The 23,706-nt window shown below is 44.5% G+C and overlaps 2 protein-coding genes and 6 long non-coding RNA genes across 57 annotated transcripts in view; 5 read left to right on the forward strand and 3 right to left on the reverse strand.

Annotated features, from left to right (window-relative positions):
* The first annotated feature begins 4,848 nt into the window (after nt 1-4,848).
* LOC127924609 (uncharacterized) lies at nt 4,849-17,391 on the forward strand. The gene is made up of 5 exons (XR_008118388.1): nt 4,849-4,974; nt 5,128-5,208; nt 10,035-10,137; nt 12,058-12,226; nt 16,395-17,391. It is a non-coding gene; the product is annotated as an uncharacterized LOC127924609 (long non-coding RNA).
* LOC127924612 (uncharacterized) lies at nt 5,275-6,406 on the forward strand. The gene is made up of 4 exons (XR_008118391.1): nt 5,275-5,310; nt 5,457-5,496; nt 5,766-5,950; nt 6,033-6,406. It is a non-coding gene; the product is annotated as an uncharacterized LOC127924612 (long non-coding RNA).
* LOC127924614 (uncharacterized) lies at nt 7,145-8,676 on the reverse strand. Its single transcript, XR_008118393.1, has 3 exons — nt 8,623-8,676; nt 7,406-7,425; nt 7,145-7,221 (listed from the first exon to the last, which is right to left on the reverse strand). It is a non-coding gene; the product is annotated as an uncharacterized LOC127924614 (long non-coding RNA).
* On the forward strand, nt 8,136-8,987 carry LOC127924613 (uncharacterized). Its single transcript, XR_008118392.1, has 3 exons — nt 8,136-8,242; nt 8,840-8,923; nt 8,965-8,987. It is a non-coding gene; the product is annotated as an uncharacterized LOC127924613 (long non-coding RNA).
* On the reverse strand, nt 10,109-12,038 carry LOC127924608 (uncharacterized). Of its 50 annotated transcripts, none has more exons than XR_008118375.1 (5): nt 10,928-12,038; nt 10,746-10,810; nt 10,616-10,693; nt 10,395-10,576; nt 10,226-10,354 (listed from the first exon to the last, which is right to left on the reverse strand). XR_008118375.1 is itself a non-coding variant. In XM_052509327.1 (2 exons), exon 1 carries the CDS (start codon nt 11,904-11,906, stop codon nt 11,115-11,117), a length of 792 nt encoding a protein of 263 aa, XP_052365287.1. In that variant the 5' UTR covers nt 11,907-11,981; the 3' UTR covers nt 10,109-10,224; nt 10,928-11,114. The 50 variants fall into 50 exon arrangements, 11 of the variants coding, with proteins under 11 accessions (XP_052365287.1, XP_052365292.1, XP_052365288.1 ...); XR_008118378.1 differs by having other exon boundaries at nt 10,967-11,011; XR_008118376.1 differs by having other exon boundaries at nt 10,876-10,955.
* Nucleotides 14,654-16,361, forward strand: LOC127924611 (uncharacterized). The gene is made up of 4 exons (XR_008118390.1): nt 14,654-14,779; nt 14,828-14,971; nt 15,541-15,636; nt 16,201-16,361. It is a non-coding gene; the product is annotated as an uncharacterized LOC127924611 (long non-coding RNA).
* Nucleotides 16,357-17,293, reverse strand: LOC127924610 (uncharacterized). Its single transcript, XR_008118389.1, has 6 exons — nt 17,145-17,293; nt 17,051-17,103; nt 16,892-16,985; nt 16,733-16,838; nt 16,493-16,636; nt 16,357-16,456 (listed from the first exon to the last, which is right to left on the reverse strand). It is a non-coding gene; the product is annotated as an uncharacterized LOC127924610 (long non-coding RNA).
* Nucleotides 17,392-23,545: 6,154 nt separating the features above from the next.
* The window catches only part of abat (4-aminobutyrate aminotransferase), a 56,129-nt gene continuing 55,968 nt past the window's right edge, over nt 23,546-23,706 (forward strand). Inside the window, exon 1 of the mRNA XM_052509321.1 lies at nt 23,546-23,706. The gene's annotated coding sequence lies outside the window, so the exon portion shown is untranslated.

Genomic DNA, 23,706 nt, shown 5'->3' on the forward strand with positions numbered 1-23,706 from the left:
GTGGTAGGTAGCCCAGTGGCAAGAGTGTAAAGGTGGTAGGTAGCCTAGTGGTTAGAGTGTAGAGGTGGCAGGGTAGCCTAGTGGTTAGAGTGTAAAGGTGGTAGGTAGCCTAGTGTTTAGAGTGTAGAGGTGGCAGGGTAGCCTAGTGGTTAGAGTGTAGAGGTGGCAGGTAGCCTAGTGGTTAGAGTGTAGAGGTGGTAGGGTAGCCTAGTGGTTAGAGTGTAGAGGTGGCAGGGGGTAGCCTAGTGGTTAGAGTGTAAAGGTGGTAGGTAGCCTAGTGGTTAGAGTGTAGAGGTGGCAGGGTAGCCTAGTGGTTAGAGTGTAGAGGTGGTAGGTAGCCTAGTGGTTAGAGTGTAGAGGGGGCAGGGGTAGCCTAGTGGTTAGAGTGTAGAGGGCAGGGTAGCCTAGTGGTTAGAGTGTAGAGGTGGTAGGTAGCCCAGTGGTTAGAGTGTAGAGGTGGTAGGTAGCCTAGTGGTTAGAGTGTAGAGGGGGCAGGGTAGCCTAGTGGTTAGAGTGTAGAGGTGGTAGGTAGCCTAGTGGTTAGAGTGTAGAGGTGGTAGGTAGCCTAGTGGGTAGAGTGTAGAGAGGTGGCAGGGTAGCCTGGTGGTTACAGTGCAGAGGTGGTAGGTAGCCTAGTGGGTAGAGTGTAAGAGGCTGCAGGGCAGCCTAGTGGTTAGAGTGTAAAGGTGGTAGGTAGCCCAGTGGTTAGAGTGCAGAGGTGGCAGGGCAGCCAGTGGTTAGAGTGCAGAGGTGGTAGGTAGCCTAGTGGTTAGAGTGTAGAGGGGGCAGGGTAGCCTAGTGGTTAGAGTGTAGAGGGGGCAGGGTAGCCTAGTGGTTAGAGTGTAGAGGTGGTAGGTAGCCTAGTGGTTAGAGTGCAGAGGGGGCAGGGTAGCCTAGTGGTTAGAGTGCAGAGGCGGCAGGGCAGCCTGGTGGTTAGAGTGCAGAGGCGGCAGGGTAGCCTGGTGGTTAGAGCGTTGGACTAGTAACCGGAAGGTTGCAAGTTCAAACCCTGAGCTGACATGGTACAAATCTGTCGTTCTGCCCCTGAACAGGCAGTTAACCCACTGTTCCTAGGCCGTCATTGTAAATAAGAATTTGTTCTTAACTGACTTGCCTGGTTAAAAAAAAAATAAAATAAATCACTATCGAACACAACAGCAAGTGTCCACTCGATAAAGGGCTTAGGGGCCAAGTGTTGGGTTTGACATTGTCTGACACTCACACTTGACGTCCCCCCCCTTACTGGCACTGACTATGCTGATAGTAACTTTGATGAAAAATTAACTTGATTTTTCTCACCTATCTACGCACAACACCCCATAATGACAAAGTGAAAACATGTTTTAAGTAATGTTCACAAATGCAATACAAAAATATCTCATTTACGTACCTATGTATTCACACCTCTGAGTCAATACAACACCCGTTCTGACAGTCACATTCTGTTAAAGGTCCCCAAAGCACACACATCCCTGGTCGCTCCTCTTTTCATTTCGCTGCAGCTAGCGACTGGAACGAGCTGCAACAAGCACTCAAACTAGTGTCATGTTTTGTCCTGCTACCATGTTGTTGTCATGTAGTGTTGCTACCATGTTGTTGTCATGTAGTGTTGCTACCATGTTGTTGTCATGTTGTGTTGCTACCATGTTGTGTTGTCATGTTGTGTTGCTACCACGCTGTGTTGTCATATAGTGTTGCTACCATGCTGTGTTGTCATGTAGTGTTGCTACCACGCTGTGTTGTCATGTAGTGTTGCTACCACGCTGTGTTGTCATGTAGTGGTGCTGCCACGCTGTGTTGTCATGTAGTGTTGCTACCATGCTGTGTTGTCATGTAGTGTTGCTACCATGCTGTGTTGTCATGTAGTGTTGCTACCACGCTGTGTTGTCATGTGTTGCTGCCTTGTTATGTTGTTGTTATATTGTGTTGCTACCGTGTTGTTGTCATGTAGTGTTGCTACCACACTGTGTTGTCATGTAGTGTTGCTACCACCCTGTGTTGTCATGTAGTGTTGCTGCCATGCTGTGTTGTCATGTAGTGTTGCTACCACACTGTGTTGTCATGTAGTGTTGCTACCATGCTGTGTTGTCATGTAGTGTTGCTACCACACTGTGTTGTCATGTAGTGTTGCTACCACGCTGTGTTGTCATGTAGTGTTGCTACCACGCTGTGTTGTCATGTAGTGTTGCTACCACGCTGTGTTGTCATGTAGTGTTGCTACCACACTGTGTTGTCATGTAGTGTTGCTACCACGCTGTGTTGTCATGTAGTGTTGCTGCCATGCTGTGTTGTCATGTAGTGATGCTGCCATGCTGTGTTGTCATGTAGTGTTGCTGCCACGCTGTGTTGTCATGTAGTGTTGCTACCACGCTGTGTTGTCATGTAGTGTTGCTACCATGCTGTGTTGTCATGTAGTGGTGCTACCATGCTGTGTTGTCATGTAGTGTTGCTGCCACGCTGTGTTGTCATGTAGTGTTGCTGCCACGCTGTGTTGTCATGTAGTGTTGCTGCCATGCTGTGTTGTCATGTGTTGCTGCCATGCTGTGTTGTCATGTAGTGTTTCTACCATGCTGTGTTGTCATGTAGTGTTGCTACCACGCTGTGTTGTCATGTAGTGTTGCTACCATGCTGTGTTGTCATGTAGTGTTGCTACCACGCTGTGTTGTCATGTAGTGTTGCTACCATGTGTTGTCTGGTAGTGTTGCTACCACGCTGTGTTGTCATGTAGTGTTGCTGCCATGCTGTGTTGTCATGTAGTGTTGCTACCACGCTGTGTTGTCATGTAGTGTTGCTACCACGCTGTGTTGTCATGTAGTGTTGCTGCCACGCTGTGTTGTCATGTAGTGTTGCTACCATGCTGTGTTGTCATGTAGTGTTGCTACCACGCTGTGTTGTCATGTAGTGTTGCTACCACGCTGTGTTGTCTGGTAGTGTTGCTACCACGCTGTGTTGTCATGTAGTGGTGCTGCCACGCTGTGTTGTCATGTAGTGTTGCTACCATGCTGTGTTGTCATGTAGTGTTGCTACCATGCTGTGTTGTCATGTAGTGTTGCTACCATGCTGTGTTGTCATGTGTTGCTGCCTTGTTATGTTGTTGTTATATTGTGTTGCTACCGTGTTGTTGTCATGTAGTGTTGCTACCACACTGTGTTGTCATGTAGTGTTGCTACCACCCTGTGTTGTCATGTAGTGTTGCTGCCATGCTGTGTTGTCATGTAGTGTTGCTACCACACTGTGTTGTCATGTAGTGTTGCTACCACGCTGTGTTGTCATGTAGTGTTGCTGCCATGCTGTGTTGTCATGTAGTGTTGCTGCCACGCTGTGTTGTCATGTAGTGTTGCTGCCACACTGTGTTGTCATGTAGTAACCAGGAGTTCTCATCCTTCCTGTGACCAGGAGTTCTCATCCTTTCTCTGACCAGGAGTTCTCATCCTTTCTTATGACCAGGAGTTCTCATCCTTTCTGTGACCAGGAGTTCTCATCCTTTCTGTGACCAGGAGTTCTCATCCTTTCTGTGACCAGGAGTTCTCATCTTTTCTGTGACCAGGAGTTATCATCCTTTCTCTGACCAGGAGTTCTCATCCTTTCTTATGACCAGGAGTTCTCATCCTTTCTGTGACCAGGATTTCTCATCCTTTCTATGACCAGGAGTTCTCATCCTTTCTCTGTCCAGGAGTTCTCATCCTTTCTCTGTCCAGGAGTTCTCATCCTTTCTGTGTCCAGGAGTTCTCATCCTTTCTGTGACCAGGAGTTCTCATCCTTTCTGTGACCAGGAGTTCTCATCCTTTCTGTGACCAGGAGTTCTCATCCTTTCTCTGACCAGGAGTTCTCATCCTTTCTTATGACCAGGAGTTCTCATCCTTTCTGTGACCAGGAGTTCTCATCCTTTCTGTGACCAGGAGTTCTCATCCTTTCTGTGACCAGGAGTTCTCATCCTTCCTGTGACCAGGAGTTCTCATCCTTCCTGTGACCAGGAGTTCTCATCCTTCCTGTGACCAGGAGTTCTCATCCTTCCTGTGACCAGGAGTTCTCATCCTTCCTGTGACCAGGAGTTCTCATCCTTCCTGTGACCAGGAGTTCTCATCCTTCCTGTGACCAGGAGTTCTCATCCTTCCTGTGACCAGGAGTTCTCATCCTTCCTGTGACCAGGAGTTCTCATCCTTCCTGTGACCAGGAGTTCTCATCCTTTCAGTGACCAGGAGTTCTCATCCTTTCTCTGACCAGGAGTTCTCATCCTTTCTTATGACCAGGAGTTCTCATCCTTTCTCTGACCAGGAGTTCTCATCCATTCTCTGACAAGGAGTTCTCATCCATTCTCCAGGCTAGCTCTCAATATATAGTACCAGGCTAGCTCTCTTCCTCTCTCCCTGGCTATTTCATTACAATATGTAGTACCAGGCTCTCTCTATCTCTCTCTCCCTGTTTCATTACAATATGTAGTACCAGGCTAGCTCTCTCTCTCTCTCTCTCTCTCTGTTTCATTACAATATGTAGTACCAGGCTAGCTCTCTCTCTCTCTCTCTCTCTCTCTCTCTCTCTCTCTCTCTCTCTCTCTCTCTCTCTCTCTCTCTCTCTCTCTCTCTGTTTCATTACAATATGTAGTACCAGGCTAGCTCTCTCTCCCTGACTGTTTCATTACAATATGTAGTACCAGGCTCTCTCTCTCTCTCTCTCTCTCTCTCTCTCTCTCTCTCTCTCTCTCTCTCTCTCTCTCTCTCTCTGTTTCATTACAATATGTAGTACCAGACTATCTCTCTCTCTCTCTCTCTCTCTCTGTTTCATTACAATATGTAGTACCAGGCTAGCTCTCTCTCTCTCTCTCTCTCTCCCTGACTGTTTCATTACAATATGTAGTACCAGGCTAGCTGTCTCTCTCCCTGGCTGTTTCATAAATATATCATTATTGTGTCTCTTTAACAGGTGGGAAGGTGCGAGTACGTCTACTGGACTGGCTCAGACACGATCTCTGCACAGGTGGGCAGGCTACACACACACACACACACACACACACACACACACACACACACACACACACACACACACACACACAGAGAAACAGGTGATGTCAAACCATGGTCTCTCTGCTGATCTCTCCTCTTTCTCACCCATTCATCTCTTGTTTCTCAGACGCTGATGCAGAGTTTGGATGGACAGAGGATGAAGTGGCAGATCTCCATGACAACACAACAATTATCATCGCCGCTGACGGTAAGACAGTTGTGATCAGGTGTCTAACCTGTAGGATCAGGTGTTTAACCGGTAGGATCAGGTGTTTAACCGGTAGGATCAGGTGTTAACCGGTAGGATCAGGTGTTTAACCTGTAGGATCAGGTGTTAACCGGTAGGATCAGGTGTTTAACCGGTAGGATCAGGTGTTTAACCGGTAGGATCAGGTGTTTAACCTGTAGGATCAGGTGTTTAACCTGTAGGATCAGGTGTTTAACCGGTAGGATCAGGTGTTAACCGGTAGGATCAGGTGTTAACCGGTAGGATCAGGTGTTTAACCGGTAGGATCAGGTGTTTAACCTGTAGGATCAGGTGTCTAACCTGTAGGATCAGGTGTTTAACCTGTAGGATCAGGTGTTAACCGGTAGGATCAGGTGTTTAACCTGTAGGATCAGGTGTTAACCTGTAGGATCAGGTGTTAACCTGTAGGATCAGGTGTTTAACCGGTAGGATCAGGTGTTTAACCTGTAGGATCAGGTGTTAACCTGTAGGATCAGGTGTCTAACCTGTAGGATCAGGTGTTTAACCTGTAGGATCAGGTGTTAACCGGTAGGATCAGGTGTTTAACCTGTAGGATCAGGTGTTTAACCGGTAGGATCAGGTGTTAACCGGTAGGATCAGGTGTTAACCTGTAGGATCAGGTGTTTAACCTGTAGGATCAGGTGTTTAACCTGTAGGATCAGGTGTTAACCGGTAGGATCAGGTGTCTAACCTGTAGGATCAGGTGTTAACCTGTAGGATCAGGTGTTTAACCTGTAGGATCAGGTGTTTAACCTGTAGGATCAGGTGTTAACCGGTAGGATCAGGTGTTTAACCTGTAGGATCAGGTGTTAACCTGTAGGATCAGGTGTTAACCTGTAGGATCAGGTGTTTAACCTGTAGGATCAGGTGTTTAACCGGTAGGATCAGGTGTTTAACCTGTAGGATCAGGTGTCTAACCTGTAGGATCAGGTGTTTAACCTGTAGGATCAGGTGTTAACCGGTAGGATCAGGTGTTTAACCGGTAGGATCAGGTGTTTAACCTGTAGGATCAGGTGTTTAACCGGTAGGATCAGGTGTTTAACCGGTAGGATCAGGTGTTTAACCGGTAGGATCAGGTGTTAACCTGTAGGATCAGGTGTTTAACCGGTAGGATCAGGTGTTTAACCGGTAGGATCAGGTGTTTAACCGGTAGGATCAGGTGTTTAACCTGTAGGATCAGGTGTTTAACCTGTAGGATCAGGTGTTTAACCGGTAGGATCAGGTGTTAACCTGTAGGATCAGGTGTTTAACCTGTAGGATCAGGTGTTAACCGGTAGGATCAGGTGTTTAACCGGTAGGATCAGGTGTTTAACCTGTAGGATCAGGTGTTTAACCGGTAGGATCAGGTGTTTAACCGGTAGGATCAGGTGTTTAACCGGTAGGATCAGGTGTTTAACCGGTAGGATCAGGTGTTTAACCGGTAGGATCAGGTGTTTAACCTGTAGGATCAGGTGTTTAACCTGTAGGATCAGGTGTTTAACCGGTAGGATCAGGTGTTAACCTGTAGGATCAGGTGTTTAACCTGTAGGATCAGGTGTTAACCGGTAGGATCAGGTGTTTAACCTGTAGGATCAGGTGTTAACCGGTAGGATCAGGTGTTAACCTGTAGGATCAGGTGTTAACCTGTAGGATCAGGTGTTTAACCTGTAGGATCAGGTGTTTAACCTGTAGGATCAGGTGTTTAACCTGTAGGATCAGGTGTTAACCGGTAGGATCAGGTGTTTAACCTGTAGGATCAGGTGTTTAACCGGTAGGATCAGGTGTTAACCTGTAGGATCAGGTGTTTAACCTGTAGGATCAGGTGTTAACCTGTAGGATCAGGTGTTTAACCTGTAGGATCAGGTGTTAACCGGTAGGATCAGGTGTCTAACCTGTAGGATCAGGTGTTAACCGGTAGGATCAGGTGTTAACCTGTAGGATCAGGTGTTTAACCTGTAGGATCAGGTGTTTAACCTGTAGGATCAGGTGTTTAACCTGTAGGATCAGGTGTTTAACCGGTAGGATCAGGTGTTAACCTGTAGGATCAGGTGTTAACCTGTAGGATCAGGTGTTAACCTGTAGGATCAGGTGTTTAACCTGTAGGATCAGGTGTTTAACCTGTAGGATCAGGTGTTAACCTGTAGGATCAGGTGTTTAACCTGTAGGATCAGGTGTTAACCGGTAGGATCAGGTGTTAACCTGTAGGATCAGGTGTTTAACCTGTAGGATCAGGTGTTAACCGGTAGGATCAGGTGTTTAACCTGTAGGAGCAGGTGTCTAACCGGTAGGATCAGGTGTCTAACCGGTAGGATCAGGTGTCTAACCGGTAGGATCAGGTGTTTAACCTGTGGGATCAGGTGTCTAACCGGTAGGAGCAGGTGTTTAACCTGTAGGATCAGGTGTTAACCTGTAGGATCAGGTGTTAACCTGTAGGAGCAGGTGTTAACCTGTAGGATCAGGTGTTAACCGGTAGGATCAGGTGTTTAACCGGTAGGAGCAGGTGTTAACCTGTAGGATCAGGTGTTTAACCTGTAGGATCAGGTGTTTAACCTGTAGGAGCAGGTGTTAACCTGTAGGATCAGGTGTTAACCGGTAGGATCAGGTGTTAACCGGTAGGATCAGGTGTTTAACCTGTAGGATCAGGTGTTTAACCTGTAGGATCAGGTGTTAACCTGTAGGATCAGGTGTTTAACCTGTAGGATCAGGTGTTTAACCTGTAGGATCAGGTGTTAACCTGTAGGATCAGGTGTTTAACCTGTAGGATCAGGTGTTTAACCTGTAGGAGCAGGTGTTTAACCTGTAGGATCAGGTGTTAACCTGTAGGATCAGGTGTTTAACCTGTAGGATCAGGTGTTTAACCTGTAGGATCAGGTGTTTAACCTGTAGGATCAGGTGTTTAACCTGTAGGATCAGGTGTTTAACCTGTAGGATCAGGTGTTAACCTGTAGGATCAGGTGTTAACCTGTAGGATCAGGTGTTTAACCGGTAGGATCAGGTGTTTAACCGGTAGGATCAGGTGTTTAACCGGTAGGATCAGGTGTTTAACCTGTAGGATCAGGTGTTAACCGGTAGGATCAGGTGTTTAACCTGTAGGATCAGGTGTTAACCGGTAGGATCAGGTGTTTAACCTGTAGGATCAGGTGTTTAACCTGTAGGATCAGGTGTTTAACCTGTAGGAGCAGGTGTTAACCTGTAGGATCAGGTGTTAACCTGTAGGATCAGGTGTTAACCTGTAGGATCAGGTGTTTAACCTGTAGGATCAGGTGTTTAACCTGTAGGATCAGGTGTTAACCGGTAGGATCAGGTGTTTAACCTGTAGGATCAGGTGTTTAACCTGTAGGATCAGGTGTTAACCTGTAGGATCAGGTGTTTAACCTGTAGGATCAGGTGTTTAACCTGTAGGATCAGGTGTTTAACCTGTAGGAGCAGGTGTCTAACCGGTAGGATCAGGTGTTAACCTGTAGGAGCAGGTGTTAACCTGTAGGATCAGGTGTTAACCTGTAGGATCAGGTGTTAACCGGTAGGATCAGGTGTTTAACCGGTAGGATCAGGTGTTTAACCTGTAGGATCAGGTGTTAACCTGTAGGATCAGGTGTTTAACCTGTAGGATCAGGTGTTTAACCTGTAGGATCAGGTGTTTAACCTGTAGGATCAGGTGTTTAACCGGTAGGATCAGGTGTTTAACCGGTAGGATCAGGTGTTTAACCTGTAGGATCAGGTGTTAACCGGTAGGATCAGGTGTTAACCGGTAGGATCAGGTGTTTAACCTGTAGGATCAGGTGTTAACCGGTAGGATCAGGTGTTTAACCTGTAGGATCAGGTGTTAACCTGTAGGATCAGGTGTTAACCGGTAGGATCAGGTGTTTAACCTGTAGGATCAGGTGTTAACCGGTAGGATCAGGTGTTTAACCTGTAGGATCAGGTGTTAACCGGTAGGATCAGGTGTTTAACCGGTAGGATCAGGTGTTTAACCTGTAGGAGCAGGTGTTATTTTTATGGTAACAAATGTTATCCGGTGGAATGTTAATGATCTCCCTGCTAATTCACTCAGAGCAGACTACAGGTACAGAACACAGATAGAATGGTGCTGAATGATCTCTGTGGAATGTTAATGATCTCTGTAGAATGTTAATGATCTCTGTGGAATGTTAATGATCTCTGTGGAATGTTAATGATCTCTGTGGAATGTTAATGATCTCTGTAGAATGTTAATGATCTCTGTGGAATGTTAATGATCTCTGTAGAATGTTAATGATCTCTGTGGAATGTTAATGATCTCTGTGGAATGTTAATGATCTCTGTGGAATGTTAATGATCTCTGTAGAATGTTAATGATCTCTGTGTAATGTTAATGATCTCTGTGGAATGTTAATGATCTCTGTGTAATGTTAATGATCTCTGTGGAATGTTAAGGATCTCTGTAGAATGTTAATGATCTCTGTGGAATGTTAATGATCTCTGTGAAATGTTAATGACCTCTGTGGAATGTTAATGATCTCTGTGGAATGTTAATGATCTCTGTGGAATGTTAATGATCTCTGTAGAATGTTAATGATCTCTGTGGAATGTTAATGATCTCTGTGGAATGTTAATGATCTCTGTGGAATGTTAATGATCTCTGTGGAATGTTAATGATCTCTGTGGAATGTTAATGATCTCTGTGGAATGTTAATGATCTCTGTGGAATGTTAATGATCTCTGTAGAATGTTAATGATCTCTGTGGAATGTTAATGATCTCTGTGGAATGTTAATGATCTCTGTGGAATGTTAATGGTAATAAACTGTATTTATTTGTCATTTGTTCCAGTGTGCTACGATGACGACCTGACAGACGCGCTGTTCCGAACTCTGTACAGAATCTGTAACAACCTCCGTCTCCCCTGTACTACATACCTGTCTATAGAGAAGAGGTAACATACCTGTACTACATACCTGTCTATAGAGAAGAGGTAACATACCTGTACTACATACCTGTCTATAGAGAAGAGGTAACATACCTGTACTACATACCTGTCTATAGAGAAGAGGTAACATACCTGTACTACATACCTGTCTATAGAGAAGAGGTAACATACCTGTACTACATACCTGTCTATAGAGAAGAGGTAACATACCTGTACTACATACCTGTCTATAGAGAAGAGGTAACATACCTGTACTTACATACCTGTCTATAGAGAAGAGGTAACATACCTGTACTACATACCTGTCTATAGAGAAGAGGTAACATACCTGTACTACATACCTGTCTATAGAGAAGAGGTAACATACCTGTACTACATACCTGTCTATAGAGAAGAGGTAACATACCTGTACTACATACCTGTCTATAGAGAAGAGGTAACATACCTGTACTACATACCTGTCTATAGAGAAGAGGTATCATACCTGTACTACATACCTGTCTATAGAGAAGAGGTAACATACCTGTACTACATACCTGTCTATAGAGAAGAGGTATCATACCTGTACTACATACCTGTCTATAGAGAAGAGGTAACATACCTGTACTACATACCTGTCTATAGAGAAGAGGTAACATACCTGTACTACATACCTGTCTATAGAGAAGAGGTAACATACCTGTACTACATACCTGTACTACATACCTGTCTATAGAGAAGAGGTAACATACCTGTACTACATACCTGTACTACATACCTGTCTATAGAGAAGAGGTAACATACCTGTACTACATACCTGTACTACATACCTGTCTATAGAGAAGAGGTATCATACCTGTACTACATACCTGTCTATAGAGAAGAGGTAACATACCTGTACTTACATACCTGTCTATTCTGGCTGGGCCACTCACGGACATTCAGAGACTTGTCCCGAAGCCACTACTGCGTTGTCTTGGCTGTGTTCTTAGGGTCATTGTCCTCTAGGACCTTCGCCCCAGTCTGAGGTTCTGAACACTCTGGAGCAGGTTTTCATCAAGGATCTCTCTGTACTTTACTCCGTTCATCTTTCCCTCGATCCTGACTCGTCTCCCAATCCCTGCTGCTGAAAAACATCTGCCCATCAGGATGCTTCCACCACCATGCTTCACTGTAGGGATGGTGCCACCACCATGCTTCACTGTAGGGATGCTTCCACCACCATGCTTCACTGTAGGGATGCTTCCACCACCATGCTTCACTGTAGGGATGCTTCCACCACCATGCTTCACTGTAGGGATGCTTCCACCACCATGCTTCACTGTAGGGATGCTTCCACCACCATGCTTCACTGTAGGGATGGTGCCTGGTTTCCTCCAGAGTTGACGCTTCGCATTCAGGCCAAAGAGTTCAATCTTGGCTTCATCAGACCAGAGAATCTTGTTTCTCACGGTCTGATAGTCCTTTAGGTGCCTCTTGACAAACTCCAAACGGGCTGTCATGTGCTTTTTCCTGAGGAGTGGCTTCTGTCTGACCATAAAGGCCTGGAGTGGTGCAGAGATGGGCTTCTGTCTGACCATAAAGGCCTGGAGTGGTGCAGAGATGGGCTTCTGTCTGACCATAAAGGCCTGGAGTGGTGCAGAGATGGGCTTCTGTCTGACCATAAAGGCCTGGAGTGCTGCAGAGATGGGCTTCTGTCTGACCATAAAGGCCTGGAGTGCTGCAGAGATGGTTGTCCTTCTGGAAGGTTCTCCCATCTCCACAGAGGAACTCTGGAGCTCTGTCAAAGTGACCATCAGGTTCTTGTATATATAGATTGATGCAAAATGTAAAAAAATTAATCCAGCTCATGTGCCACATCTTGTAATTACTGTGTGTGTGTGTGTGTGTGTGTGTGTGTGTGTGTGTGTGTGTGTGTGTGTGTGTGTTCCTTCCTTCCTTCCCCAGGCTGAACTTCACTCTGAGACACATGGACATATCCTGCGAGGCCTACGACCATTTCCGCCGCTGTCTGTGTGAGATGCAGGAGCTGAGGGACGGACGGACATGTTTCACAGTGGAGCAGGTCACACCCTCTTTCCCACAGTGCCTGCTGTATGAGCGCATAGAGCAACTGGTGAGAGACAGACAGTTTCACATACACACTTTACTGAACCTAGAAAACCCCTATCCAACAGAATGTTTCTAGTACTATATCCTAAACCCAACAGAATGTTTCTAGTACTATATCCTAAACCCAACAGTATGTTTCTAGTACTATATCCTAAACCCAACAGTATGTTTCTAGTACTATATCCTAAACCCAACAGTATGTTTCTAGTACTATATCCTAAACCCAACAGAATGTGTCTAGTACTATATCCTAAACCCAACAGAATGTTTCTAGTGCTATATCCTAAACCCAACAGAATGTTTCTAGTACTATATCCTAAACCCAACAGAATGTTTCTAGTACTATATCCTAAACCCAACAGTATGTTTCTAGTACTATATCCTAAACCCAACAGTATGTTTCTAGTACTATATCCTAAACCCAACAGAATGTTTCTAGTACTATATCCTAAACCCAACAGAATGTTTCTAGTACTATATCCTAAACCCAACAGAATGTTTCTAGTACTATATCCTAAACCCAACAGAATGTTTCTAGTACTATATCCTAAACCCAACAGAATGTTTCTAGTACTATATCCTAAACCCAACAGAATGTTTCTAGTACTATATCCTAAACCCAACAGAATGTTTCTAGTACTATATCCTAAACCCAACAGAATGTTTCTAGTACTATATCCTAAACCCAACAGAATGTTTCTAGTACTATATCCTAAACCCAACAGAATGTTTCTAGTACTATATCCTAAACCCAACAGAATGTTTCTAGTACTATATCCTAAACCCAACAGAATGTTTCTAGTACTATATCCTAAACCCAACAGTATGTTTCTAGTACTATATCCTAAACCCAACAGTATGTTTCTAGTACTATATCCTAAACCCAACAGAATGTTTCTAGTACTATATCCTAAACCCAACAGAATGTTTCTAGTACTATATCCTAAACCCAACAGTATGTTTCTAGTACTATATCCTAAACCCAACAGTATGTTTCTAGTACTATATCCTAAACCCCTATCCAACAGTATGTTTCTAGTACTATATCCTAAACCCCTATCCAACAGTATGTTTCTAGTACTATATCCTAAACCCAACAGTATGTTTCTAGTACTATATCCTAAACCCAACCGTATGTTTCTAGTACTATATCCTAAACCCAACAGTATGTTTCTAGTACTATATCCTAAACCCAACAGTATGTTTCTAGTACTATATCCTAAACCCAACAAACAGTATGTTTCTAGTACTATATCCTACATCCAACAAACAGTATGTTTCTAGTACTATATCCTTATAGTTCCACTATACTGTGAGACTGGGGGCTCTATTTAACAAAGCTAACACAATGGTAAATATACTCAGCTAACACAATGGTAAATATACTCAGCTATCACAATGGTAAATATACTCAGCTAACACAATGGTAAATATACTCAGCTATCACAATGGTAAATATACTCAGCTAACACAATGGTAAATATACTCAGCTATCACAATGGTAAATATACTCAGCTAACACAATGGTAAATATACTCAGCTAACACAATGGTAAATATACTCAGCTAACACAATGGTAAATATACTCAGCTATCACAATGGTAAATATACTCAGCTAACACAATGGTAAATATACTCAGCTAACACAATGGTAAATATACTCAGCTATCACAATGGTAAATATACTCAGCTAACACAATGGTAAATATACTCAGCTATCACAATGGTAAATATACTCAGCTAACACAATGGTAAATATACTCAGCTAACACAATGGTAAATATACTCAGCTAACACAATGGTAAATATACTCAGCTATCACAATGGTAAATATACTCAGCTATCACAATGGTAAATATACTCAGCTAACACAATGGTAAATATACTCAGCTATCACAATGGTAAATATACTCAGCTAACACAATGGTAAATATACTCAGCTATCACAATGGTAAATATACTCAGCTAACACAATGGTAAATATACTCAGCTAACACAATGGTAAATATACTCAGCTAACACAATGGTAAATATACTCAGCTAACACAATGGTAAATATACTCAGCTAACACAATGGTAATTATACTCAGCTAACACAATGGTAATTATACTCAGCTAACACAATGGTAAATATACTCAGCTAACACAATGGTAAATATACTCAGCTAACACATTTGTAAATATACTCAGCTAACACATTTGTAAATATACTCAGCTAACACAATGGTAAATATACTCAGCTAACACAATGGTAAATATACTCAGCTAACACATTTGTACATCTACAAAGCTTCACACAGTGGTACATCTTAGCGCTGGGGGAAGACATGAGACATGACCCCTCACTGGCCAATCAGAACGTGTTGTGGTGTGTTGAGGCATGACCCCTCACTGGCCAATCAGAACGTGTTGTAGGTGTGTTGAGGCATGACCCTCACTGGCCAATCAGAATGTGTTGTAGGTGTGTTGAGGCATGACCCCCTCACTGGCCAATCAGAATGTGTTGTAGGTGTGTTGAGGCATGACCCCCTCACTGGCCAATCAGAATGTGTTGTAGGTGTGTTGAGGCATGACCCCCTCACTGGCCAATCAGAACGTGTTGTAGGTGTGTTGAGGCATGACCCCCTCACTGGCCAATCAGAAAGTGTTGTAGGTGTGTTGAGGCATGACCCCCTCACTGGCCAATCAGAACGTGTTGTAGGTGTGTTGAGGCATGACCCCCTCACTGGCCAATCAGAACGTGTTGTAGGTGTGTTGAGGCATGACCCCTCACTGGCCAATCAGAACGTGTTGTAGGTGTGTTGAGGCATGACCCCTCACTGGCCAATCAGAACGTGTTGTAGGTGTGTTGAGGCATGACCCCTCACTGGCCAATCAGAACGTGTTGTAGGTGTGTTGAGGCATGACCCCCTCACTGGCCAATCAGAACGTGTTGTAGGTGTGTTGAGGCATGACCCCTCACTGGCCAATCAGAACGTGTTGTAGGTGTGTTGAGGCATGACCCCTCACTGGCCAATCAGAACGTGTTGTAGGTGTGTTGAGGCATGACCCCTCACTGGCCAATCAGAACGTGTTGTAGGTGTGTTGAGGCATGACCCCCTCACTGGCCAATCAGAACGTGTTGTAGGTGTGTTGAGGCATGACCCCTCACTGGCCAATCAGAACGTGTTGTAGGTGTGTTGAGGCATGACCCCCCTCACTGGCCAATCAGAACGTGTTGTAGGTGTGTTGAGGCATGACCCCCTCACTGGCCAATCAGAACGTGTTGTAGGTGTGTTGAGGCATGACCCCTCACTGGCCAATCAGAACGTGTTGTAGGTGTGTTGAGGCATGACCCCCTCACTGGCCAATCAGAACGTGTTGTAGGTGTGTTGAGGCATGACCCCCTCACTGGCCAATCAGAACGTGTTGTAGGTGTGTTGAGGCATGACCCCTCACTGGCCAATCAGAACGTGTTGTAGGTGTGTTGAGGCATGACCCCCTCACTGGCCAATCAGAACGTGTTGTAGGTGTGTTGAGGCATGACCCCTCACTGGCCAATCAGAACGTGTTGTAGGTGTGTTGAGGCATGACCCCCTCACTCGCCAATCAGAACGTGATGTAGGTGTTGAGGCATGACCCCTCACTGGCCAATCAGAACGTGTTGTAGGTGTGTTGAGGCATGACCCCTCACTGGCCAATCAGAACGTGTTGTAGGTGTGTTGAGGCATGACCCCCTCACTGGCCAATCAGAACGTGTTGTAGGTGTGTTGAGGCATGACCCCTCACTGGCCAATCAGAACGTGTTGTAGGTGTGTTGAGGCATGACCCCTCACTGGCCAATCAGAACGTGTTGTAGGTGTGTTGAGGCATGACCCCTCACTGGCCAATCAGAACGTGTTGTAGGTGTGTTGAGGCATGACCCCCTCACTCGCCAATCAGAACGTGATGTAGGTGTTGAGGCATGACCCCTCACTGGCCAATCAGAACGTGTTGTAGGTGTGTTGAGGCATGACCCCCTCACTGGCCAATCAGAACGTGTTGTAGGTGTGTTGAGGCATGACCCCCTCACTGGCCAATCAGAACGTGCTCCAGGGCTAAATATGTGGTTGCTTCAAGTTGGGTATTTACAGTCTTTTATATATTGCGTTGTCATCAACTCCAATTCCAATGTTAGACTTTCTCTTTTTCAGGAGTTGTGGAAAGTGACAGCGGTGCCTGTCTAACCCTCTGAGGAGCTGACCTGCTCGTAGACCTGCTCCTTGACCTGCTCCTTGACCTGCTCCTAGACCTGCTCCTTGACCTGCTCCTAGACCTGCTCCTTGACCTGCTCCTAGACCTGCTCCTTGACCTGCTCCTAGACCTGCTCCTTGACCTGCTCCTTGACCTGCTCCTAGACCTGCTCCTAGACCTGCTCCTAGACCTGCTCCTTGACCTGCTCCTTGACCTGCTCCTTGACCTGCTCCTAGACCTGCTCCTAGACCTGCTCCTAGACCTGCTCCTTGACCTGCTCCTTGACCTGCTCCTAGACCTGCTCCTTGACCTGCTCCTAGACCTGAGACATGGCGTTTTCTGATCTTAGATCTGCTCCTAGACCTGAGACATGGAGTTTTCTGATCTTAGACCTGCTCCTAGACCTGCTCCTAGACCTGCTCCTTGACCTGAGACATGGAGTTTTCTGATCTTAGACCTGCTCCTTGACCTGAGACATGGAGTTTTCTGATCTTAGACCTGCTCCTTGACCTGCTCCTTGACCTGAGACATGGAGTTTTCTGATCTTAGACCTGCTCCTTGACCTGCTCCTTGACCTGAGACATGGAGTTTTCTGATCTTAGACCTGCTCCTTGACCTGCTCCTTGACCTGAGACATGGAGTTTTCTGATCTTAGACCTGCTCCTTGACCTGCTCCTTGACCTGAGACATGGAGTTTTCTGATCTTAGACCTGCTCCTAGACCTGCTCCTAGACCTGCTCCTTGACCTGAGACATGGAGTTTTCTGATCTTAGACCTAGTGTTTTCTGAACCTCTTGTGGTCAGTGTTGAGAAGGTATTGATAAAAATATATAGATTATTTAGTGAACTAATAGCAGTCATTTCAATCAGGGCAGCTGGACAGCAGTGAACAAAGACACTAGGAATGATCTCTGTAAATAAACTCACTTGTTAATAAATAAGATGTTTTTAAGCTCAGACCAGGGGTTGTGATATGTGTATATATTCACTATATTCTCATTGACTTGCTGTAAGATTGAAGTGAACCGGTGAAATGGGACATTCCCATGGCCTCTGAATGTTTTATTCCAATGTAAAGGATGAGTGATCAGGGAAAACACTGACCTGGGATGCATCCCAAATGGTATCATATCCTCAATATAGTGCACTACTTTAGACCAGAGCACTATGGACCCTGGTCTAGAGCCCTGTGGACCCTGGTCTAGAGCCCTATGGACCCTGGTCTAGAGCCCTGTGGACCCTGGTCTAGAGCCCTGGTCTAGAGCCCTATGGACCCTGGTCTAGAGCACTATGGACCCTGGTCTAGAGCCCTGGTCTAGAGCACTATGGACCCTGGTCTAGAGCCCTATGGACCCTGGTCTAGAGCCCTATGGACCCTGGTCTAGAGCCCTACGGACCCTGGTCTAGAGCCCTACGGACCCTGGTCTAGAGCCCTATGGACCCTGGTCTAGAGCCCTGTGGACCCTGGTCTAGAGCCCTATGGATCCTGGTCTAGAGCCCTATGGACCCTGGTCTAGAGCCCTATGGACCAGAGCCCTATGGACCCTGGTCTAGAGCCCTATGGACCCTAAATAAATAAACTGTTTATCAATCAGTATTTCTAAGTTCATATATTTAATAAAATAAACTACCTAATAATGTTTATAAGAGCTTTATAAGCAGACATATAGTGTTAATAATGTGTGTATATTGATACAAGACCACAGCACTGTTTATTTCACAATTATACACTCATCTTTTGATTCAAAATGACTAAATAAAATACAAGTTATTGTTTTATTTCAACAACAGAAAAATGTCTTTATTATAATTTGTGAACTTTGATTCATACCGTCTTAAAGGTGCATTCTGGGATTGAAACAACAAGCAAGCCTCCACCCGGCCTCTTTTTTTCATGTCAACAGCTGAGGAATTGGAACCACTCACAAATTCACAGACGGAGCTACGACTGACCATCTATGAGATCAGAATGATAGTTTTAACTGTGTTTTCAGGTTTAAAATGACGTTCCTTACACACAGTGGAGGACAACAAGCTTGTGTTTTGGGTTCTGATCCGGTAAGACAGTTTAATTAAAAGCTCCTCAGTCATAAGTGTTATCCATCAATATACACAGTGAGCTCCAGAAGTATTGGGACAGTGACACGCTTTGTTGTTGTTCTGGCTCGGTACTCCAACACTTTGGGATTTGAAATGGTACAAGGACTATGAGGTTAAAGTGCAGACTGTCAGCTTTAATTTGAGTGCATTTTCATCCATATCAGGTGAACCATTTAGAAATGACAGCGCTTGTTGTAAATAGTCCCCCCCCCACACACACATTTTAGGGGACGGGAAGTATTGGGACAAATAGCACCCAATGACTACCTCAACTTTGTAAATCCTATAAATACGAATGGAATGTTTCTAAACATGGATGTTACCGTGGTTATGTGGATGTTACCGTGGTGACAGATCATCCTGAATGAACCATGAGTGAGGAAGTTGGAGACATACATATCAAACCCCCCCTCCCCCAAAGGGAAAGATAACTTCCTGTTACCATGTGTGTGTCCTGTACATAGGACTAATCAAACTAGAAACTGAAACAATTTGCAGGGTTTTAGTTGAGCCACTAGATAGGAGGGTGTTCCAATAATATAACCCTGGTAAGACAAATGCATTGGACTCGTTTTTTCAGCATCCTGTTGTGAAATGGAAGTGTTTGATTCTAGAAATGAACCATTGCAATACCCCAGAGTGACCTGCAGGGGGAGCTCTGTGTGTTCTGTACAGAAATGAACCAGTGCAATACCCCAGAGTGACCTGCAGGGGGAGCTATGTGTGTTCTGAACAGAAATGAACTAATGCCATACCCCAGAGTGACCAGCAGAGGGAGCTCTGTGTTCCTCTCTTAAGTTATAGTTGATGTGGGCAGGCTGTCTATTCCTCTGGTGTATTTGTATTTATTATGGATCCCCATTAGTTCCTGCCAGGGCAGCAGCTACTCTTCCTGGGGTTTATTATGGATCCCCATTAGTTCCTGTCAAGGCAGCAGCTACTCTTCCTGGGGTTTATTATGGATCCCCATTAGTTCCTGTCAAGGCAGCAGCTACTCTTCCTGGGGTTTATTATGGATCCCCATTAGTTCCTGTCAAGGCAGCAGCTACTCTTCCTGGGGTTTATTATGGGTCCCCATTAGTTCCTGTCAAGGCAGCAGCTACTCTTCCTGGGGTTTATTATGGGTCCCCATTAGTTCCTGTCAAGGCAGCAGCTACTCTTCCTGGGGTGTATTATGGATCCCCATTAGTTCCTGTCAAGGCAGCAGCTACTCTTCCTGGGGTTTATTATGGATACCCATTAGTTCCTGCCAAGACAGCAGCTACTCTTCCTGGGGTTTAGCCTTTTGGTTAGAACCTGTTGTAAGTAAGCATTTCACTGTAAGGTCTACTACACCACGTGACGAATAAACTTTGATTTGATTTGACCTGCTTTTTAAATCTGTTTTTACTGCTGCATCAGTTATAATATAATAATAATATATGCCATTTAGCTGACGCTTTTATCCAAAGCGACTTACAGTCATGTGTGCATACAGTCTACGTATGTGTGGTCCCGGGAATCGAACCCACTACCCTGGCGTTACAAGCGCCATGCTCTACCAACTGAGCCACAGAAGGACCACAGTTACTTGATGTGGAATAGAGTTCCATGTAGTCATGGCTCTATGTAGTTCTGTGGAATAGAGTTCCATGTAGTCATGACTCTATGTAGTACTGTGGAATAGAGTTCCATGTAGTCATGACTCTATGTAGTTCTGTGGAATAGAGTTCCATGTAGTCATGACTATATAGTACTGTGGAATGGAGTTCCATGTAGTAATGGCTCTATGTAGTACTGTGGAATAGAGTTCCATGTAGTCATGGCTCTACGTAGTACTGTGGAATAGAGTTCCATGTAGTCATGGCTCTACGTAGTACTGTGGAATAGAGTTCCATGTAGTCATGGCTCTACGTAGTACTGTGGAATAGAGTTCCATGTAGTAATGGCTCTATGTAGGACTGTGGAATAGAGTTCCATGTAGTCATGGCTCTATGTAGTACTGTGGAATAGAGTTCCATGTAGTCATGGCTCTATGTAGTACTGTGGAATAGAGTTCCATGTAGTACTGTGGAATAGAGTTCCATGTAGTCATGGTTCTATGTAGTACTGTGGAATAGAGTTCCATATAGTCATGACTCTATGTAGTACTGTGGAATAGAATTCCATGTAGTCATGGCTCTATGTAGTACTGTGGAATAGAGTTCCATGTAGTCATGACTCTATGTAGTACTGTGGAATAGAGTTCCATGTAGTCATGACTCTATGTAGTAATGTGGAATAGAGTTCCATGTAGTCATGCCTCTATGTAGTACTGTGGAATAGAGTTCCATGTAGTCATGGCTCTATGCAGTACTGTGGAATAGAGTTCCATGTAGTCATGGCTCTATGTAGTACTGTGGAATAGAGTTACATGTAGTCATGGTTCTATGTAGTACTGTGGAATAGAGTTCCATGTAGTCATGGCTCTATGTAGTACTGTGGAATAGAGTTCCATGTAGTCATGGCTCTATGTAGGACTGTGGAATAGAGTTCCATGTAGTCATGGTTCTATGTAGGACTGTGGAATAGAGTTCCATGTAGTCATGGCTCTATGTAGTACTGTGGAATAGAGTTCCATGTAGTACTGTGGAATAGAGTTCCATGTAGTCATGGCTCTATGTAGGACTGTGGAATAGAGTTCCATGTAGTCATGGCTCTATGTAGTACTGTGGAATAGAGTTCCATGTAGTACTGTGGAATAGAGTTCCATGTAGTCATGGTTCTATGTAGTACTGTGGAATAGAGTTCCATGTAGTCATGGCTCTATGTAGTACTGTGGAATAGAGTTCCATGTAGTCATGGTTCTATGTATTACTGTGGAATAGAGTTCCATGTAGTCATGGTTCTATGTAGTACTGTGGAATAGAATTCCATGTAGTCATGGTTCTATGTAGTACTGTGGAATAGAGTTCCATATAGTCATGGCTCTATGTAGTACTGTGGAATAGAGTTCCATGTAGTCATGGCTCTATGTAGTACTGTGGAATAGAGTTCCATGTAGTCATGGTTCTATGTAGTACTGTGGAATAGAGTTCCATGTAGTCATGGCTCTATGTAGTACTGTGGAATAGAGTTCCATATAGTCATGGCTCTATGTAGTTCTGTGGAATAGAGTTCCATGTAGTCATGGTTCTATGTAGTACTGTGGAATAGAGTTCCATATAGTCATGACTCTATGTAGTACTGTGGAATAGAATTCCATGTAGTCATGGCTCTATGTAGTACTGTGGAATAGAGTTCCATGTAGTACTGTGGAATAGAGTTCCATGTAGTCATGGTTCTATGTAGTACTGTGGAATAGAGTTCCATGTAGTCATGGTTCTATGTAGTACTGTGGAATAGAGTTCCATGTAGTCATGGTTCTATGTAGTACTGTGGAATAGAGTTCCATATAGTCATGACTCTATGTAGTACTGTGGAATAGAATTCCATGTAGTCATGGCTCTATGTAGTACTGTGGAATAGAGTTCCATGTAGTCATGGTTCTATGTAGTACTGTGGAATAGAGTTCCATATAGTCATGGCTCTATGTAGTTCTGTGGAATAGAATTCCATGTAGTCATGACTCTATGTAGGACTGTGGAATAGAGTTCCATGTAGTTATGACTCTATGTAGTACTGTGGAATAGAGTTCCTTGTAGTCATGACTATATGTAGTACTGTGGAATAGAATTCCATGTAGTCATGGCTCTATGTAGTACTGTGGAATAGAGTTCCATGTAGTCATGCCTCTATGTAGTACTGTGGAATAGAGTTCCATGTAGTCATGGCTCTATGTAGTACTGTGGAATAGAGTTCCATGTAGTCATGCCTCTATGTAGTACTGTGGAATAGAGTTCCATGTAGTCCTGTGGAATAGAGTTCTATGTAGTCATGGCTCTATGTAGTACTGTGGAATAGAGTTCCATGTAGTAATGGCTCTATGTAGGACTGTGGAATAGAGTTCCATGTAGTCATGTCTCTATGTAGTACTGTGGAATAGAGTTCTATGTAGTCATGGTTCTATGTAGTACTGTGGAATAGAATTCCATGTCGTCAGAATTGTATTTGTACTTATTTTACCTTTATTTAACTAGGCAAGTCAGTTAAGAACAAATTGCTTATTTACAATGAGGGCCTCCCAAAAGGCCTTCTGCTGGGACGGGAGCTGGGATTAAAAATACATTCAATTAAATATATGACAAAACACACATCATGACAAGAGAGACAACACTGCATAGAGACCTAATACGACAACATCGCATGGCAGCAACACATGACAACAACATGGTAGCAGCACAAAACAAGGTACACACATTATTGAGCACAGCCAACAGCACAAAGGGCAAGAATGTAGAGACAACAATACATCACACAAAGCAGCCACAACTGTCAGTAAGAGTGTCCGTGATTGAGTCTTTGAATGAAGAGATTGAGATAAAAAACTGTTCAGTTTGAGTGTTTGTTGCAAGACGAGCGACCAGGGATGTGTGTGCTTTGGGGACCTTTAACAGAATGTGACTGGCAGAACGGGTGGGGGATGAGGGCTGCAGTAGAAATCGGGTGAGTGAAGCCTAGGGTGTCATCTGAAAAGCTGTCAATAGGCTACTAATAGCCAGTAACTTCTTCGGGGAAATGTTGATACGCGTCATGAATGATTGACAAGGAGCAAAGGTATGTCGGTCACATAGGGTCTACGTTTTATCCACGTCTATCAGTTATTTAAACTAGGTTTGTTATACGGCATGCTCTCTGAGACTCTGACATCATCCGGGTATGAGTCCAATATAACGTTTATAACGGATCGTGTTTAGCCAGTACGCTACATAGACACTGTTCTGTGAAACTGATACTTCGTGAACGTAATGTCGTGATTCGCTTCGATGAATCGTCTGAAGTTCCGCTGAACTGCGAAGCCACGTCGCTCATTGGCCAGTATTAGTTCCTTTTGACTACTTCGGCTTCTGCTATTGGCTGAGCCGCAGTCAGCCTGCCCGTGGACCCGCCTCCCAGCAAAACGAACAGATTCTGATTGATAATTTAAAGGCAGTCTTTCTGTTCATCGTTCCAGTGCGCGTCTCCACCGTTTTCACACAAAGTGTTTCAGCCAGCCGGTCTTACCGCTCGACCCAAGCGGACACCAAGCTCCCAGCGGTACCGGGTGAAGCCTCG

Source organism: Oncorhynchus keta, unplaced genomic scaffold, assembly GCF_023373465.1.
Source record: "Oncorhynchus keta strain PuntledgeMale-10-30-2019 unplaced genomic scaffold, Oket_V2 Un_contig_4359_pilon_pilon, whole genome shotgun sequence".
Lineage (NCBI taxonomy): Eukaryota > Metazoa > Chordata > Actinopteri > Salmoniformes > Salmonidae > Oncorhynchus > Oncorhynchus keta.